General features: G+C 62.4%; 1 protein-coding gene across 3 annotated transcripts in view; it reads right to left on the bottom strand.

The window, feature by feature from the left end:
- SHISAL1 (shisa like 1) overlaps positions 1-19,632 on the bottom strand; it is a 45,064-nt gene that overhangs the window by 8,137 nt on the left and 17,295 nt on the right. For 2 of the 3 annotated variants that reach the window (XM_054695985.1, XM_054695986.1), the window contains exons 2-4: positions 19,307-19,402; positions 16,472-16,685; positions 7,923-8,535 (exon numbers count right to left, since the gene is read on the bottom strand). In XM_054695985.1, coding sequence (XP_054551960.1) covers positions 8,229-8,535; positions 16,472-16,685; positions 19,307-19,370 — 585 coding nt within the window. In that variant the 5' untranslated portion in view covers positions 19,371-19,402 and the 3' untranslated portion in view covers positions 7,923-8,228. Of the gene's footprint in view, positions 1-7,922; positions 8,536-16,471; positions 16,686-19,306; positions 19,403-19,632 lie in introns of those variants that run through there. The other variant, XM_037513401.2, reaches the window with a different exon arrangement.

The raw sequence follows: 19,632 nt of genomic DNA, 5'->3' as shown, positions 1-19,632 counted from the left end.
ATAAATCTTAAAAAAAAAAAAAGTTCATATCATTGGATTTTTACCAGGGGCTGTGGAAGGACAGGGTCCCCAAATCCCTGACCACCGCGCGGGCTGGTGAGTGGGTGCAAGGCGGCCCCGGCGTGTCTTGGACACGTTTTGGGTTTAATGTGTGTTGGGAAACGCAGACCTCTCACAGCGAAGACAGGCTTGCTGCGAGCACGGCTGAGCTCCTGAAAAACGCGACTCGATTTAAAGTCAATTAAAAATGTGTTAGTGGTCGGGGCGAGGGAGGCGCGCGCACCAGAGCGCCAGGAACTGAAGTTTGGGAAATAAATGCTGCTTCTGGAAGTGGCTGCAATTATATCCCCCGTCTTGGGGGCACAGTGGAATAAATGGGGAATTAATTAGCACACGAAAGGAGAGGTGTCCCGCCTCACCTCAACACGAGCCACACAGAACGAAGGGGGCTTCCAGGGTGCGGGGACAGTCCCTGGGGGAGAAGGAGCCGCAAAACTGCCTCCACCTGGCCTTAGCGACGGCCTGCGGCCCACCCGGAGGAAGTCGCTCAGAAGAGGCCACCCGCAGCCGCGAAGGTGCCGGCCGCCTCCCTGACTTTCGGGAGTCCGTTTCTCCTCACCGCCACGTGCTTTGTCAGAGGAAAACCCGGCGGCTGCGGCGGTGCCCGGCCGTAGGGGACAGGCCAGGTAAAGCCTGGAGGGCGCTGGCATCTGACCACGGGTAGCTGCTAAAGTGGGATTTGGGGAAATCACCGCAGGCTCATTGCTAATTTAATACTGATTGAGTGAAGCTAGAAGGCAAATCTATGGTTGCCGCACGCGGGGTAAGGGCGAAAGCGGCGGCGTAAGAAACTCGAAGTACAAAATGCATGGTGGGGGCCCGGCGCGGTCTGTCGGTCCTTGTCTGTTTCCTCCCCGTGAAAAAACCTCACGTCATCACCTCCCGTCCCGGAGGACCTGCCCTGGGGCCAGCCCCTTCCTCGTCCCCGCAACCACCGCAAGGTCAGTCGACGTGTGTCCGCTTTACAGACGGGGAAACTGAGGCTCAGAGCAGTTAATTTGCCCAAGGTCCCTGCCAGCGAGCGGAGGCGGGTCCAAGCCCAGGTCTGACGGGCAGGATGACCCAGCTCGGGGCGAGGTGAAGGAGGGTGGCCGGGCCCAGGAAGCCTCTGAGGGCCGGAAGCACGTTCACAGCTGGTGCAGGAGGAGGGACCACCTCAACCCGCCCCGCCCCGCCCCGCTCTCCCGCGGCTACGCCAGCCCGTGACAAGTCGGAACCCACGCGGCTTCTGGTCCTTACTGGCCTCAGACCGCTTGAACTTTGGGGGACTCTTGGGACCCTGCCCAGGGCGCAGAACACCCAGGAGCACAGGGAGCCGCATCACCAGGCCCGCTCAGGCCACCTGCCGCTGGGCTCCGCTCTCGGGGCAGAAGTCGGGGCGCGGCGGCGCTGAGCAGGGGTCTGGCTTGATGCAGCCGCAACGCAGCTCTGGCAGGCTGCTCACTGCCTCGGGGCGCCGGTCTCCCCGAGAAAGGGAGCTGGGTGACTGCGGGCGGGGCTGCTGGGAGGCCTCAGAGACGGGTTTGCAGTAGCCGCTGGGCTAGTGATTCCTCGCGCAACAGAGCTCCTGCTCTAAGTGCTGATGGCGCAACTGGCTCACACACCTGGCAGGAGGCGCCACTCTGGCCGGGCACGGAGCAGAGAGGGCACCTCACACCACATTCACCCGCCCAGCACCTGCTCGGTGGTGCTGGAAATGGAACGGCCGAGCACGGGGCAGTGTCTCCACTACCGGGGCCTCCTGACAGAAGCAGACACCAGACAAGTGAGCAAACACGAGGCAGGAAGAGAGGGTTGCGGATGGGGCTGTGGCCACTGCCAGGCCTGGATTCGAGGCCAGAGGGGACTCCTGAGCCGGCACCTGGTGGAGGGAGGGAGCAGGCTGAGCAGGTGCAGGTGCAAAGGCCCTGAGGTAGGGGAGCTCGGCAACCTCAGGCCCCAGGGAGTCCAGGGGAGCTAAGCAAGTGGGGGAATAAGGACGGAGGCCTGGGCAGGCGCAGCACGTGGCCATGGCGAGGGTCCTGCATTCACCTCCTAGTGAAAAGTGAACCGAGGCAGGTTTTGATTTGTATTTTAAAAGGATTGTTCCGGGCCTCCCCTGGTGGCGCAGCGGTTGAGCGCTGGGCTGTGAGGCTGCCCGCAGCCTCTGCAGTGCTGGTTCGTTCCCCGGCCGCCGGCGAGGGTCCCGCCAAAAAAAAAAAAAAAAAAAAAAGGATTGTCCTGCTGCTCTGGGGTGCAGGGAAATGGAGTCATCAGGCTGTCCTCCGCCCTCCCGCCGCTGGCCTCCACGGCCGGCACCTGTGGTCTCGGCTCCTCGGCTGCGGGCGTCCCGGGAGGGCGTGAGCGCGATTGTGGACACCTGGGCCGAGGGCGCGGGCGTGCAGCCTAAATACGGACACCTGGGCCGAGAGGGCGGGTGAGAGGCGCCGCTCGGCTCTCGCGAGGCGCGTCACTCTGAGGCCGGGGCTCATTGCTGGCCCCCGGCCCGCTGGCCTGTCCCCGGCTCAGCACTGAGCCTGACGGGGCTGCCGGGCGCCTACGTTCTCTTTTCGTCTGTGAGAATCGACGGGTGAGTCCTCAGCCTGGGCGGGTGCACACCAGGGGGTGGGGGGCGGGAGAGATGTCGGATGCGTCCCCCATCCGGGAGCGGAGACAGGCTTGGGCTGTGGCGGGCGGTTCGGGCTGAGTTTCGGGCAGCGCCGACAGGACGGCGAGGCGGGAAGAGGGAGGCGTCGGGATGGCACCGAGCTTCTGTGCTGGGGGCACTGGCTGCGCCGTGTCTCCTAACGGGACGCGGTGCGCAGACACCTGTGTGGGCGCAGACCCAGGAGTCCGGGGCAGGTGGCCCAGGCTGCAGCTGTGGGTCAGGTGGGGTGCCCAAGTTTGGGGGGAGCTGGAAGGCCTCAGGGTCTAAAGTTCGGGGGAGCAGGAGGTAGGTGTGCGGGGGACTGAGAAGGGGCAGCCGGGGACGGGCTGGGGACCACGGGGTTGATGCCCGGGGCTCCCCTGGGATCCTGCTTCTCAGCCCTTTCCCTCCCCCGAGCCTGGCCTGAGCGGCCCTCTCTGGACTGTCCTTTCTCTGCACAAACTCCGGCTCGTCCCCTGAAACTCTGAGCGTCCAGAGCGCCGTGGACCCTGGGGACAGCTGACTGCCGTCCTCCGTGGCGGGAGCAGCCACCCCGAGCGATGTGGGGGAGGAGGCGGGGCTCGGGCGGGTGCTGGTGCTGGGTCTTCCGGTGTCCCCTAGACAGAGGTGCCCTGCGGCCGAGCGCCCCACGCGCCCCACAGGTGCAGGGAGTTGGCTCATCGCCGCCTCAGGCCCTGCAGCTCTCAGTAAACAGGGAGCAGCGCTGGAACCAGGCCTGCCTGCCCTGAGACCTGCCCTACCTGCTCCGCTTTCCTGCCCCTGGACAAAGTAGCTCCGTGCCCAGCAGGCAGAGCTGCCCAAACAGACCCAGGTGGCACTGCCTGGGCAGTGAGGGGGTGGGGGGCTTCCAACAGCAGGTAGCAGGGAGGCCTGGGGATCGGGAAGCCTCGGGGGCTGGTGGCCGAGGGCCGGGCCGTGAGATGGGCGCTCGGGGAGGTGGAGGGAGAGTCTCTACCTGACGGAGCTCACGGGCGCCGAGGGGGACAGCAAGTTGGGGGGAAGGGAAGGGGTCAGCAAGTTGGGGGGCAGCATCTCCCCAGGGACAACGAATGCAGATGCGAAAGCAGCGGTTTCGAAAACTTTGCCGTAACGCGGGGCGCTCTCTGGGCCAGAAAGCTGAAAACCCAGACACTCGCTGTGCATGGCGGGGGGCGGAGGGGCTGCTGGGGCCGCTGCCCACCCCGGGCTGGTGCGGGCGCTGGTGATGGGAAATTGACAGAAGAAGGAAACCGTGGCTGCGGGGGGCCGAGGAGGAAGGAGGCGCAGCAGGGTCTGTCTGGGCTGACGGTGGCCCTCGGCTCAGGGACGGAGCAGGAAGGAGGCCCTGAGCTCCGGGACCTTTCCGGCCTCTTAGGCAATGTCCGCCGTAGTTGGTGGGGGAGGCGGCTTCCTCCAGAAAAAGAACTGGCTTTTCTGTCTGAAAGAGGGGGTCCGGTCCTCTGAGCGGGTGGAGCAGACTGCCTGGACTCGGCCGGGCCTGCCAGTGACCACTCTGTGCCTCAGTTTCCTCGTCTGGAGAATGGGGACGGAGCAAATAAGTGGCTGCCAGGACGCGGCAGCAGGTCAAGAGGACAGAGCCCTGGTTCTTAGGTCCTGGGGCGGGAACACGAGCCTCGGGCTGAGCACTCACGCGGCCCAGCTGGGCTCAACAGGCGGCTGTGACTGGAATTCCCTCCCAGGACCAACCCGCTGGGCTAGGCCTCCGCCTCCGCTCCTGCCCTGAGAGGCCCCCCCCAGCAGCCTCGCCTGCCTCCTGGGGAAGGGGCTCCCTCCAGGGGGGAGGTCAACGCCCCAAGCCCCACTGCGTGCCCAGGGCCCAGCCAGGCCCCCTGCACCACCCCTCACACCTCATCGCCACCTCTGTCCGGGGCCAGCAGCCCCCCCAACAGCAGCAAGCGAGGCCTTTCTGTGGCCCACCAGGTACCCCCAGTCCGGAAGCCCCGATTCTGAACAAACGCCCTCCTGGGGTTTCAGCAACCCACGTGGACGAGACGGGACAGCTGGGGAAAGAGGACGCGCCGTCCCGTGTGAGCCGGCGGGGCGGGAGGGGCCAGGGCCCCACGGGGGATGCGGACGCGGGGGCGGCTGGAGTTTCTGACCCAGCTGGCACCCCAAGGATGTGAAACCCCAGCCCTCTGGGAACATTCGCTGCCTTCCAAGTTCCTTCCAGTCATGGAAGCCTCCTCGGCGTTTGATGTGACGCCAAGGGAGCCAGGGCTTTGGTCTCCTTTCTGTCTCGGGGTTTTCTGGCATTTCTCGCTTTGGCTGGTGTCCGCCCTGAGAAACCACACGCCAGGGCTCTGGCCCAGGCGCCGGGAGGAGGGTTCTGGGGCCGAGGGACTCGGGCTCTCGCAGGGGAGGCAGGAGGCCTGCGAAGAACTGGAGGCTGTTCTGGAGCGGGGGGGTGGGGCCAGCTCGTTGCTGAGCAGAGGCCACGGGCTGCAAGGGCCCAGAAGGTCACAGACCTCGCGCGGCTTTAGGGGTCACTGTCATCCTTACTTTGCAGTTGCCTCTGTCTCCGGTGACCTTTGTGCTTTGTCCACCACCTCCCGGCCTGGCCCAGCGTGGCTCCTCCGGGAAGCCAGCCCCGCTGCTCCCTCCCCTGCAGTTCATCTGGGGCTGTGTTATCACGACTATTGTTTGTGTGATTGTGCAATTATGTGTAGCTGAGGTTAAACTGTTCTCAGGCCCTGGAGCACAAGGGAAAAACAACTTATCTAACTTTGTAAGGCTTGGATTGCTGTTTATCTGCAGATGGCCAGCCTGGGCAAGAGAAGCAGCTAAGCCCAGGCAGCTGGGTCTGGAGATGGCCCAGGCAGGGGAAGGGGATGGGGGAGGGGGAGGGAGGGGTTGCTGGGTGATACTCAAAACCCCAACCAGCTGCAGACAAGCCTCTCCTGCTTCTGTAGGGGTTGCCCCGCAGCCAGCCTGTGGCTCCGCTGAGGTCCACATTCCCTTGCCCTCAGCGCGCTCGTCAGCCAATAGGAATCCAGTCCTTTGTGCTCAATCCAGCTCCAAAACCTGTACAACCTCGTTCCCTTTCTTGGGCGGGGAGGCCGGCTTGAGCCTGGGGGCCTCAGAGGGCTGAGGCCTCCCTCCTCCACTGAAGGGGCATCCCTGCAGGGACGCTCAGAGCCTGATTCAAATCGGCCCCAAGCCACAGGGAGGGAAGCACTGCCGTGTGGACCGAGCCCTCCCTGGCCACAGGTGTGCAGCGGAGAGCTGCGCCTTTCCTGTCAAGGGGGCCGGAAAGAGGGGCCCCCATGGCCTGCAGAGCCAGGGCCCAGCCCCCCGGGCTCCTTACATCAGTCAGGGCCCCTGAGGTCTCAGGCCACCCCAGGTCGCCGGCTCTAACAGCCCCAGCACTTCAAAGGGGGGCGCCCAGACCAGCAGCCTGAGCGTCTCCCAGAGCTAGGAGCTCGTTTATAAATGCAGAATCCCAGGCCCTATGCCACGCAGACCAGAATATGCAAATCTAATGAGCAAATCTAATGAGACCCCAAGGGGATTTGAGTGCCTGTGAGCGCAGGAGATGCGTAAGCCGCCCCTTCTGGGAAGTTCAGGAAACCCCTGGAGGTCTGAAGGGCCAGAAGGACCTTCTCACAGGTGAGAAGCCAGCGGGACAGGCGGGGTCCCTGAGCTCCACACTGAAGTGTCTCCCCGCAGAGACCCCAGAGCCTGAGCACCACCCACGAGCTGGGCGAGCTCCTTCCTCCCGCAGCCCGGTCCTTGACCCCACCCTGCAGCACAGCTCCCGGCCCCCCACCCGCATGGGGGGTGTGAAAGGGGGGGGCCCAGGGGCGCAGAGGCTGAGTGCAGGAAGGGGCCGAGCTGCAGCAGCTGACCTCCCTGCCCACGCCGGGCCTGCGTCAGGGCAGCTGGCGCCACTGAGGATAGGCTGGCTCCGCGGTGCACAGGGCGGTGCAGAGAGTAAAAATGAGGGGGGCAGGGGGAGAGAAGAGGGCGGGGGGTGGGGGCTCTCCAAACCTCGGCACCAGGAGCGCCATTCCCCAGTGGTTCTCAGACCCCGGCAGCTGCCAGCATCACCCAGAGAGGCCCGGGCAGTGGCAAGGGGTGAGGCCCAGGTGTTTATATTGACCAATTCCCAGGCTCCGGGAAACACCATCCTCAGGGCCGGGCCGATGGGCATGTAAGGTCGGGACTGTGCGTGGCCCGCGCCCCTCCTACCCCCTCCTCGAGGTGGAGACCCGTCACCCCTCCGTCCCCAGGAGCCCGCACAGCCCCCCGCAGGACCTGCTCAGTCAAAACTTGTCAAACAGCTGAGCCAGGCTGCCTCTCGTCTCAGGCACGATCGATGGGCGATTATGCAATCAATAGGCACAAGCTGAGTTAAGTGCATCTTATTAATTATTTAAGTCATTAATTATTGAGAAGGTCACTACCTGCTAGCTCTGTAAGGATCATTAGCTAGCTTGGTTCCGCTCCACAAGGACACAGCAATGGTTAGCTGAGCACCTACTATGTGCCTGGAGTTTAATCTTAGGACAACGATGTGGGGGGAGGGTCCATTCCTGCTCTCCCCTCCTTCACAGGATTGAGGGGTCAGAGGGTGGAGGAACTCGCCTGGCAGCACGGAGCTGGGACCCTGCCAGGCAGGCCTGGACTGGACAGTCGTCACTCTGCTGGAGATTTGTGTACCTGAAGGCAGGGGCTCTGGGGTGGATCTTGAAGGCTGGGCTCAGCACCCAGCATTGGGGGTGATCTGCCCAAGTCCCACAGACCCACGGGTGCAGCTCCACCCCCACAATCTGAACCCTACACACAACCCCTGGGCTTGGGCATCTGCCCTCCTTGCCTTGGTCCTGGCCAGCTGCACAGTGGAATCCTCCAAAATGCACAGACCCCCCCTCCAGCTCTGCACCGCCCAGGCACCCCCTGGTTGGGTAATACCCCACTTGCTATTGACCAGACCCAGGCAGACATGAGAGGTACAGCAGGTAAAGGAAGGGTGACTTGCCTCTGTTGGCAGACACCCAGCAGGGTTGACCCTGAGACCTCACCTCTCTGCCAGCTTCCTTCCTTCCTTCCTTCCCCTGAGTCATCACTGGTTGTCTCGATGCCCTTCTGTGACTCCCCGTGAGGACTTAAGGGGCCCAGCAGTGTGTTATTTTCTGACGTTAAACTGAAAAAGCTTTTCCCCCAGGCCCCCTGTTCTTTGGCCAAAACAGGAAAAGTTGGAAAATCATCCACTTTCCCCTTTTGCCTTGGCAGCCAGGAAACCCACAACTCCATTTAATGCTTAGTGGTGGCAGCCCTCACACCAGCCTCTAACTGCGACACATTTGCAAAGTTTGCATCTAAGCTCTGTTTCTACCTCTCACTTCAACTTTCCTGTCCAGCATGGGTGGTTACTATGGACAACTTCAAATCCTTCTTGGCAAACAAGATAAGCAAAACATCAAGTGACCAACGAGTCAAACACAGCAATAAGCATGGTCAGGTGTGTTGTAAGCTCATCAAAGACAAGGGACCCAGGGCGGCTGGGCCTCGCCGCGACCACTCACCAGGCCGACGAGCTCTGGAAGGTCAGCAGCAGCGGGCTGTGGGTGTCTCCCTGCAGCGTGTGCATGGCCTGGGGCGCTTGTGGCTGGGGGCCCGGGGGAGGCTGGGGCTGCGGCTGCGGTGCCCGGGCAGGGTTGCCCCACCGCCGGGGGTCCTGCTTCATCCACCGTCCATGGATGCCCCACCGCGCCAGGTAAACCTTGCAAATGTCGTAGTTCATTGCCGAGTAGTACAGAAGATCCAGGACCAGCAGCATCAGCACGAAAAAGCCGTAGATCCACACTCCCAAGAGGGCGGTGTAGTTGCTGGGGAAGGACAGAGAGACTGAGCGGGCTGGACAGGCCATGCTGTGGAGTAGAGAGTGCAGGGCTGTGTGGGGGGCCCAGGGAGCAGGGGCGTGCGTCTGCCTCCTCTCAGATCCTGGAGTCCACTGCCCAGGACCCTGCACCCCACTGAGCATCTCCCCTAGGACCCTGGATGGGGACCTCAGTGGACCCCATGCTGTCAGGTGGTTTCGAAGGGACTTCAGACTCATGAACACCTGCCCGTTCCCCCACCCCCGGCTCGGTGCTGCTCGAAAGTTCTAGCCGCGTCTGCTGTGAGTGCCCCCTGCTCGCCACCCTCTGGGCCTTTGCTCATTCTGTGCCCACATCCGCACCAGGCCCTGGCACCGGCTGCCTCCATTTCCCTGCGTCCTTCCTCCCCTGCCTAACTCCCACCAGCCCCTTTCGAGGGCCACATCCTCCGAGAAGCCCTCTGGACATGCTGTCACACCCACATGGCTGGGCAGGCCCCTCAGGCCCCTCAAGCCGGGGCCGTGTCCCAGCCCATGTCTGTTGTCCCTCACCCCAGGCCAGGGTGAGTGTCCCTGCTCAGGTGCCTGGGGTGGAGGGGCTGCGTGCTCCAAGCGGTGCCAGCCAGGGGCTGTGGTTGCCAAAGGGCCCAATTTACTAATCATTCCCGGGGCCTCTGTAGCCCCCGCCCCTCCCCACAGGTATTGGCTCCGGTGGGTGCGACGTGGTGCAGAGAGGAGGCTCCTCTGAGGCCGAGCAGGATCCAGGCTGGCACCACACCTCCCATGGGGGCAGGGGCACCTGCCTGGCTCCCACTCAGACTGGGTCCTGTGTTCCTCTGCAGGTCCCTGAGCCCCTACGAAGTCAGGGAGCACAGGCCTGGGCCGGGGACCTGGTTCTGGTTGCTCCTTGGCCCAACTCTGCTGTTTGATCTGGGCTGTGAGTGCTAAGGTGTGAATGACTGACAGCAAGGTCTCTAGTTGCCTTATTTCAAGGGCAAACTGGCTTTGCCCAGAGGCATCTGGATGTGGAATTTCTGCCAGGGAACAGGGGCCAGCAGTGCTGGGTGGACAGAGGAGTCCAGGCTCCAGTCCCGACCCCTCCTGTTTCCCCCATAGCTGAGCCCTTAGCCCCCACAGAACTGCTGTGAGCTCCAGGCTTTTCCTCAGTGGTTCCCATGGCAGCAGCTGCGGGGGCTGAGGAAGGGGTGCAGGAAGGGGAGGCAGGGTAGCTGTTTGCAGATGTTGCCCCATGGAGACAGAGTCTGTGACACCTGCTGGCAGAGTGGCTAGACCCGGCCAGGCAGGGAGCCCCGGGACGGGGAACTAATGAGGTCAGCAGTGGGGGGCATGACTCCATGCGCTTCAACATAGCACCCCCTCTCCAAAGACACCAGAAGGAAGCACCCCTGGGGTCATCACCATGCCCCTTTCACAGGCAGAAAACTGAGGCTCTGAGGAGTTAGGACTCTAAGTCCACACAGCTAAGGGGCAGAGCCAGGATGGCAACCCAGCAGTCTGGCTCCAGGGCACATTCTCCTGAGCCACCGAGCTGCATAGCCCAGGGTGGTCGCCAGCCTGGTCCTGAGAGGAGCTGGTCCCAGCTCAAAGGCGCCTCCTGGCCTGCCCTCCTCCTCTGCCTGGAACTCACACCTGACCTCCCATGCACCCAGCTGCCTGGACCCCATGTCTTAGCTTAACTGTCACTTCCTCCGGGAAGGCTTCCTTGATGTCCCGAGTCAGCTGGTGACAGGTAGCATTGAGAGTGATAACTTCGTCACTAGATTCTATCACTGACGTGCATGTTCACTAACGGTAGTAAGATCAGCTCACACTATGCCAGGCCTGTGTTTCCGAATCTTTGCAACAAACCCACTGACAAATGAGGCGCAGAATGGCAAAGTCATGGGCCAAATCTTCCCAGCTGGGGAGTGACTGCACTGGGTTTGGCACCCAGGCCCATGTGACCACAGAGTTTTGAAATCAGGGAAATCCCAAGGTCAAGCAAGTCTAGGATCAATGTCTAGGGAGGGATTCCCCCACCTGCTTGGTGAGCCTGCTGGCCTAGGCTCACCTGCAACCAAGAATCAGGGACGGGGCCCAGGGGCCGCCAGGCATTTGGGCATTGCCATGGCCACACGTGCTGGCTCAGGGCATTGCGGTCCTCTGAGCTTCTGGTTGGCATTTGGAGGGAGGGGGAGTGGAGATGAGCTGCCACCCGCCTCCGCTCAGAGGAGGGAGGGGCTCACATCCCCACCCCCCATCCTGCAAGGGAGACCACCCTTGGTGGCAGCGGCTGGGACGCCCAGGCCGTGGACACTGTCCCCAGGCAGTTGCTCTGCCTTGCTGGCCACGCCCCCGATGCTGGCTGCTGGGCATACTCCGGCTTTTCAAATTTAATTTTTAAAATGTGATCTGGAAATTAATTTCCTCCAGATGCAGGGGTCTTTGCTGTGCGTGTGCTTTGCAAATGGCAGAAGATAAAATAGAGGCAGTTTTATGAGCAAGCGTGAAGCCAGCCAAAGCCACCAATAGCGATTTTTCAGAGTATTTGGGATATTTACTGGTTCAAATTCTTTTGGGGTCTCCCACGCAACAAACAAAGCCTTCTCTGGTGGCAGAGTCTCACTGGACCCCTCTGGGCTTGGCGGCAGCGGGACACGGCAGGACTGGGGCGGGTCCCCCCACCCCAGAGTCGTCCCCTGGAGGCCTTCGGTCAGGAAGGAGCCCGGCCGCGCGCTGCGGGGCTCACGCTGGCTGGGTGGGCTGGGAGGGGTCAGGCTGGCCTCACCCACGCACTCATCACGAACCCCCTCTCAGTGGCCTGCGCTGGCCGTGGCAGCCGATCGTCCCGGCCACCGGGGTCTGGGCCCAGTCAGGGGGCGAGAACGCCCACCCCAGCTCGGATCTCGGAACCTCCTTGCTCCCCTCGTCCGTCACGCGGGACAGCGGCTCTCCCCGCCTGGCGCGTCATCCTGCGGCTGGACAGGGTTCAGTGAGGGCCCGGAAAAGAAGGGCTCGGAGCCACGCAAGGCCACACCAAGGGACCAGGGTGTCCGGGGCAGCAGAAGAGCGTTGGGTTTGGGCCAGTGACGCAGAGCCCTTCACATGGCAGCACCTCCCCCCAGCCCTGGCTGAGCCTGTCCCTCCCTGGACCCCTTGGGGGTTTCTGGACGCCCGTGGGGTGGTGGGGGCCCTGCCACAGTCCTCCCGCCGTGTCCTGCGGCCACCGAGCCCAGAAGACCCATCCCTGCGCCTCTTCCCACCCCGTTGCCAACAGCTCAGCCCAAGGGCGGCTCTGGTGGCAAAACATGAGCAGAAATGCCGTGGCCGTGGCCGAGGGGCTGTGACCAGGCACGCCTGAGCTGGGGGTGGGGCAGGGCCTCATCAGTTGGGTCATGGAGGGTCCACGCAGAGCCGCAGGGGACCCAAGGGCCGTGAGTGTGAGCCCGGGGACTCGGGGGCGCCAGCGCCTGGCGTGACCAGGCCGGGCGGTGGACACAGCTGTGCTGGCCCCTGGGCCGCAGGTTACACCCTCTCCGGCATCAGTCCTGTGTCGTGAGAAGGAGCCAGCTCGGCCCCTCGCTGCCCGGGCTCAGGGTGCCCGACCCTCCCCCACGGCGGCGGCGGACTCAGGTCAGGCGCGGATCCGAAAGCCTCTTCGTCCACCAGCGGACTGCGGGTAGGTTTACACCCAGCCAGGCCCGGTGCGGTTGAGCATTTGGAAATTTCTGGTCCTGCTCGGGGGCTGGCCTGCAGCGCTGAGCACGGAACGTCTGGGAGGAGGGAGTGAGGCCACGGGAAGAGCGACAACCGTGTGCCTCCCCCAGGCCTCTGCGGCCACTTCCACCTCCCTGCAGCCCCTCTCCCCCTCTCTGAGCCTGAAGGGACCGCCAAGCAAGGGCAGGGCTGCAGGCCACCCGCCACCACCAGGGAGGCCTCCCAGGTCTCCAGACAGAACTGGCCGCTGAAGCCGCCCACCCTATCCACTGGGGACCAGGACAGAGCCCCTGCCTGTCCAGGGGCCTGGATGTGAGTCGCCAGGGCGGAGGTACAGGGAGGGGGAGCAGTGTGCCTCCGAACACTGAGGCCTGTGGGCAGCACGGCGGCGGGCAAGGCAGCTTCCTCGCTCTGCCAGGCAGTCAGAACCAAAACAAACATCCTGTTCCTCCCGCAAACACAAATGCAGCCGTCACCTGACGCGCTCTCCTCCCGCTCTGGCCCAGCCTCCTGGGCAGCCGCGGGCAGGGTGGGTGGGGTGGAAGGAGCCAGGCGGCCCTCGCTGCTGACCTGCCCTGGGCTCCTCACGGAGCCCCCCGGGAGCACGCTGCGCTGGTCCTCTCCTCGGGCCACAGACGGCCGAGAGCCTGCAGGGTGCTGGGGTGTCCTGGCTCTGTGAACCACCCTGGGGGCAGGGTCCAGTGGCCAGGACCAGGGCTCCGGGGTCCTTTGGGTCTGCACCTCGACCAGCACTGGCGACCCCACCAGCCTCCTCCTCCCTCTCAGAGTGGCCAGTGATGTAAGAACACAGGGGTCCTGGCCAGGGGGCCCCAGAGGTGGACTCCACATGCTCCCGCAGTCCCAGGCCATACAGGCCCCCTCACCGGCCATTCTGGCCTCTCCGCCGAGGCTCGCCCTCTGGGTGACCCCTCTCTGCCGTAGGCTCCTCCTGGATGCAAGGCTCCAGCCCAGCTTCCTGGTCTCCCTGGGCTCGGGAGCCACCTGGAAGCGGCTCTCAGGGCCTTTGAGCTGAGGTCTGGTTTGGTCATATCCAGGGTACCCTGGCCCCGTCCCTCCACGGGGTCCCAATGTTTCCCAGGTTGCCATCATGGCTTCTGGAGTGTCCCAGGTCCTGGCAGGCCTCACGCCAGCACCTTCCAGGCTACACAAACCAGCTTAAAGCCCTTGGGACCCTCGCTACCCTCAGAAGCAGTCCTTACGCCTCCCTCCACTGCCAGCCCAAGACACCCAAGCGCAGCCCACCTGCTCTCCTGCGTCTGCCAGGGCTCCCCTTCAACTCAGGCCACAGGGACTCTGCCCAGAGACGTTCCATCCTCTGGACTGCGGCGCCCACGCGCCTCAGAACCTCTGGGTGCGCGACAGTCAAGCCCCACGCTCTGCCAGGGGCGTCTGCATGAGGGGCACTCCCCACTGTGTGGGCGCTCTGTGACTGGGGCAGGCGCCCGCCTCTCTGGGCCTGTCGTGTCTGCGGGAAGGGGAGGGTGTGGAGCTCCCTGGAGAATAACTGGGAGGAATCCCCCCAGCGTGGAGGCTCAGAGGGGGCCATCCTGCACCCCCATCCTTGGCCATATGGGAACACTACTGGTTGTCACAGCTGCTGGCTAAAAGCAGGGGGAGGGAGGAGGCTGAACACCCCATAGTGTCCAGGGCAGCCGCGCCTACATGGCTGGGGCCCAGGCGTCTCCCTTCTTCAGCTCAGGTTGCTGACATCGGGGGGTGGGGGCAGATCTACCAAAGTGGTTTCCAGAACTGGGGGGACTCTTGGCAGCTGCCTTGAGCAAGCAAGTTACTCAGCTCGCCTAGCGCCCCCTCCTCGTGTGTAAAACAGGCTTTGTACGTGCTCTGAGGCACGAGGATGACATGCGGCTAAGCCTTTTCCCCAGTTCCGTCCCTCCCCAGGGGAGGCCTTTATATGGGGGCTAACTTCATCGTCAGCCGTGGGGACCCTCTGTGCTGCTGGGCCGGAGCACTCCGTGCGAAATCCTGTGCAAACGTGCAGATTATAGAAACCTGTGGGCTTGGGACGAGGATCCCGGCACCAGCCGCCCGGGCTCAAGCGAGCTTGTCTGCCCTGCCAGCCTTCTTTGCCGCTGGCTTTGGGCTGGCAGCCAGGACACGCTGCCACCCAGGTCTTGACCCAGCCCCGGCACCGCCTCCTCCCCAGGGATCCAGTCTCTGGGTGCAGAAGGCTTGGGTCAGGTTCCAGACCCGATTGCGCGCTGGGAGGGGCTTGCTGAACAGCTTCACACACAGAATTATTCTAAGACCTGAGCAGATGGCAAGATATTCAGGGGAAGCACCCGTGCATGTGAGGAAGGCAGGCTGGGGAGCCAGCCCTGGGGAGGAGGGGGGATCTGGACCAGTCGGGAGTCGATACCTCTTAATTGACCGGAGGGGAGAGGTGGCTCCCCAAGCGAGTGAGCACTGCATAATGGCAAAGCCTTCGAACCCCAACATCAGAGATTGGGGCTTGGACCCCGACCCCACCACCTTCCCATGGGGCTTCGAATACCTTCAACAGTCACTCAACTAAAACACCTTCCACGTGGATTCGTTTTACTGTAAAAAATATACATCCATCCCAAGAGTCAGCCTCAGGCTTACTGGGGAAATATCTGGAGCCCTCCCATAAATGTCAGGAAGAAAATAAGATTACCCCCAAATTTTACAGATGGGTTTAGAGGCACTAGCCAACATGACTGGACAAGAAAAACAAGATTGGAAAATTGGAAAGTGGGAGGTAATGTTCTCTTCTGCAAATGGCATAATTAAATCTAAGAGAATCAAGTGAAAAGATAAGAAATCTCAGTAAGGTGGCTGAGTATAAAATTCATATAAAGAGGAATTAGGTTTTATTGTCTAAGCAATAGTCACTGAGACATCTCAGAAGATCTTGTGGAAGAAAGGACCTTATCTAGAACAGAAAAATAAAAAAGGAAAATTGCAAACAATATATATAATATCTATAGGGAGAAAACCCTAAAATGTTATGAAAGAAAATTGAAAAAAGTAGAAAGACATACCATAGCCTTGGACAGGAATATTCAACATGAATTGTCAAGCCTCCTTGAGTTAATCCATGAATTCAAGACACTCTCAGTAAAACACACTAACTGGACTTTTTTGGGGGGAGGGGAGACCCTAATTTCAATTCTGAGATTTATATGACAAAAGAGCCGGGGGAAATAGACCAAGAAGACATTAAAACACAGCAAAAGCCACAGTCGTTACCATAGTGAGGGGCTGGCACTTGAGTGACAGGTCAATGTTTGCCGTGAGAAAGCACCCATCTCCCAGACACTCAGTGGCCCACTCACAGCATGTGGAAAGTTTGCGTCCAGCATTGATGGGGAACAGATGTGTAATTCGATGAATGGTGTTGGCTACTCATTTGGGGGAAAACAGTTGGATACCTACCTCGAAACTTACACCCCTCCCAAGAAGTTCCTGATGATGAAAGATTTGAAGGTAAATTTTAAAACAAACGAAGGAAGAGAAAAATGAGGGACTTTCTAATGATCTCAGAGTAGGGAAAGCCTCTGCCAGTATGATACAAAACCCAGAAGACATAAAAAAATGAACAAAAGCTAAGCATAGAAAAGGCATCACAAATTCAAAGACATGCCCAGAAAATATATCTGGGTCTCATATATCCTTCATATATAAAGAGTTCTTATAAACAAATAAGAAGCCACAAATTCAAAAGGAAAATGGCCAAGGCTGTAAGCAGCTCGCTTACTATAGCAGAACTACAAATGTTCTCAACCATAAAGAGAAGCTCAGCTTCACTCTCGAGAGTCGGTGCTGTGTCCACCCTCTGCCTTCACTAAGCATATTCCCACGGCCACTGCTACAAACTCCTTTCTTCACCCTCGAGTTCCCCTCCACCAGGGCCCTGGTGTATTAATCCCTTCCAGAAGGGGCTGCGTAGGGGTTACCTGAGTCCAGGTGTCAGTCAACATTCGTCGAACAGAGTGAAGGAAGGAACACGGGGGGTGCTCCAGGCCCACGGCCCTTCCACCCATTTCACTTTAGAGCCTGAGACATGGGCACGATCAGATGAGATAAGGCTAGCGCTCAGCGGGCAGAGCAGGTGGGAAAACTGGCCACCTGAGACCCCCCAGGCCCTTCCAGGCCCTCCCATCCTCGCTGTGGTTCCCGACCGTGCCCAGGGAACGGGGGGGGGGGGGGCGCCGGCGGGCACTTACTTGTGCGCATAGCCCTCGGAGCCAGCCGTGAGGTTCGCCTGCATCACCGCCTGGAATTCCGTCTCGTTGCAGCAGTATTTGAAGACCGTGTTGTTATGGTGACAGCAGAGGATGAAGGTTTTGTTGTCCGAGAGCCGAGGGCAGTGGAAGCCGAAGTGGTAGCGGCCTTTGTGGTCCGTGTACGGCTCACAGACCCGGAAATGTGCGGACAGGACTGGAAAACAGAGTCCCCGGCGGGAGGGGTCGGTTGGCACACCCAGCCACCCCGGGCCCGCCCCCCGTGTGTCCTAGGGCTGGGGACGGGTGACCTGTCTCCGTCCTGTCCTCTTCCCTCCCTCGTGACCGGTGCCCGCCTCGCCAGAGCTCCTGCCCCCGCCCAGAACTCCGGCCACCACACCCTGTTTACACCCATGCCCGGGCCGGTGCTGGCGGGCAGGGCTGCGGCATAAGCCTCGTGGGGGTCCCCTCAGGGAACCACGTTAACAAAAGCTCTGTTCCATCACAGCCTCCGCCCTAGCCCACCCGCCGCCACCCTTGCAGGCAGGTCCGGGACCTCACGTTACAGATGGAGAAACCGAGGCTCGGAGGCCTGAGCTGGTCAGTGGTGGTGGAACGGGAATCGAACCCAGCACGGGGCCCCGTGTTACCTTAGGACTGGTGGTGACCCGCGGGCCAGCCCAGGCTGTTCGGGGTATTGGGCAGCAGTGGGCAGGGAGCAGGTCCCCTCGTGGAGAGGACCTCGGTCACTAAGCCGGTGCCCGAGACCAGCCAGTCCCCAAAGGCCTGCCAGAGTCCCTCCCCCTGGCCCTCTGGGCACAGAGATGCCCGGCTGGGCCTCTCCTGCCCCAGCTGGCGGAGGGGGCCCCTATTTGGCCACCGAGGCCTCTGCAGACCAGGACTGTATTTACCGCCGCGCTGAGGGTGATAAACAGGAGCGAAAGCCTGAGCAAATAGAACAATGGAAAAAAACCTGGAGCTGCTGTCTCCCGCTTAATTAGTATCTTCATAAAAGGGATCCTGTATCTAATTTGTATCGCAGAAAAGGGGCTTCGAATACATTTTTCCAACCACAAAGGCACTGGTTCTGCAGAAGCTGGGTCTCTGCTGAAAGGCGATTAGACTACAGCCCACACAGCTCCGCCTGCCCGGGGCTGCGCCGGGGTCCCGTGGGCTGAGCTGCCGGTGGGCGGCGGGCGGCTGCGGTGCGGGCGGGCTTGGGCGGCCAGGAGACCCTGGGCCCGTCCCCATCGTCCGCACCCTCTGCGTGGGCACATGGGCACAGGCAGGACCACTCTGTCCCCGGGCTTCAGGGGCCCAGGGTTGCTGGGGTCCCCCTCCAGCCGTGGGACGCGAAGGACCTGCGACAGGGCTGTGGAGGTCACCAGAAGTGCCGAGGTGGGCGCCCCATCCCCCCGACCGCGTCACCCACTGCACAGAGGAGCAGACAGGCTCGGGGCGTGGCCCTGGCTGGCCGCGGCTGCTGCCCCAGAAAGCGTCAAGAGGCAGATTCTCAGGCACCTCCCGCTAGAGCCACAGTCTGTGTCTCGGCCAGGCCGGCTGGGGATGCCCGCGGGCTTGGGTTGGGACCTACTGGCCTCGAGGTACCAGCTGCTGGCGGCTGCAGGTGAGGGGCAGAGGCAGAGGTCAGTTCAGGGTTATCCAGTCTCTCTGCAGAGAAGGGGTGTGCAGGAGCCCTCTCTGGGGCTCACCCGGCCCGCTGGACAGTCGGCACTAAGTGGCCACTTGGCAGAGGAAGAGTGAGCAGGAGCCGAAGCAGCCCTGGGCCAGGGTGCAGGACCGCCGGGCGACCGGGGCCATCACAGCCTCGCCGAGTCTCCAGCCCCACCGGCAGAGGCCGGTCTCGGGGGGAGCGCTCCAAGGATACTGGGTAGCAGCAAAGTCCAGGCCCTACTTGGAGCGGGGGGAGTGCCGTGAGAGGAGAAGGGGTGCCCCTTCTGGCCTCCAGTCCAGGCAGCCTGGGCGCCCCGCCCTCTGCCAGGAGGCCAGTGGGTCCTGGGTCCCCAGGAAAGCCGGCCGCGGGGGAGCGGCGCCGAGCAGCCGGGAGGGGCTGTGCTCTTGGCGACGGCGCGCAGCCCTCTCTCGGGCCCAGGCCGGGTCCTGGCCGACGGCCGCCCGTCAGCAGCTGCGTGGCTGGCCGCTGGCCGCGCAGGCGGCGCATTTCTTCTCTGAGCCTCAGTTTCCTCATTTGTAAATGGGCAAAGAGTTCCTCTGTCCCAGGGGGCAGTGGGGCCCAGAGGGGCGGGAAGAGGGCTCAGGAGCAGGGCCTACACCCCTGGCCCCAGCGTGACCTTGGCTGTGGTGCCCCGGGAGCCCTGCCCCTTGCACCCCCCTCACGGCTGCCTCTGAGCCTCACGGCAAAGGCCGGAGCAGAGCGAGCCAGAGGGCGCGAGGGAGTCGGAGAGAGACAGAAGGAGACCGGGGCAGAGAGGGAGAGGCAGAGGCAGAAAAACACAGAGAGATGCAGAGAGAGGTGGAGAGGGCGGCAGGGAGACACAGGCCGGGCGAGACGGGGGCAGCCGCAGCGGGAGGCGGGTCGGGGGCGGGAAGGGCCGGGCCACGCCGCCTGCTCGGCCTCCTGCCCCAGCCCAGCTCCCCGGCGAGCCTCGGTTTCCACGCCTGGGCGGCGGGTGCCCACGACACGGGCTGACTTTGACCCGCCGGACCTGGCAGGGGACTCTCCAAGAGCTTTGCCCGGACTGGCCGGCAGGCTCACCCCACCTGTCAGCCCCCCCAGCCCCAGGAGGCTGGTCGTGACCCCGGGAAGGGACCCCAGCCCTCAGCCCGCCCCAGGCGCCCCCTCCCCGCGGGCTCTACCTGCCGAGAGCAGCACCGAGAGCACGGCGAGCACGTTCAAGGACTGCTGGCCACAACTGGTCATCGTTCGGCTGGCATCGGTCCTCCGAGAGCTGCCTGTTCAACGAGACCGGGGGTGGGGTGTGGGCTGCGCGCCTGCCTGCGGGGGGCACCAGCTCTGGCTCTGCGCCCCGGCGGCTGGGCAGGGAGGGTGGCCACACGCTCCAATTTCCTCTCTGGATGAGTGACCTTCCCCACCAGTCAGCCGCCACCTCCTTTTCTTTCTCGGCAAAATGAGACTTCAGGAGAGGACGGACCGCTCAGGTGGTGGAAATAACAGCGGGGAA

The sequence above is a fragment of the Talpa occidentalis genome, unplaced genomic scaffold (assembly GCF_014898055.3).
Source record: "Talpa occidentalis isolate TD23 unplaced genomic scaffold, MPIMG_talOcc4v2.1 talOcc4.16, whole genome shotgun sequence".
NCBI classification, from domain to species: domain Eukaryota; kingdom Metazoa; phylum Chordata; class Mammalia; order Eulipotyphla; family Talpidae; genus Talpa; species Talpa occidentalis.
This window is presented reverse-complemented; position numbering and strand designations above follow the sequence as displayed.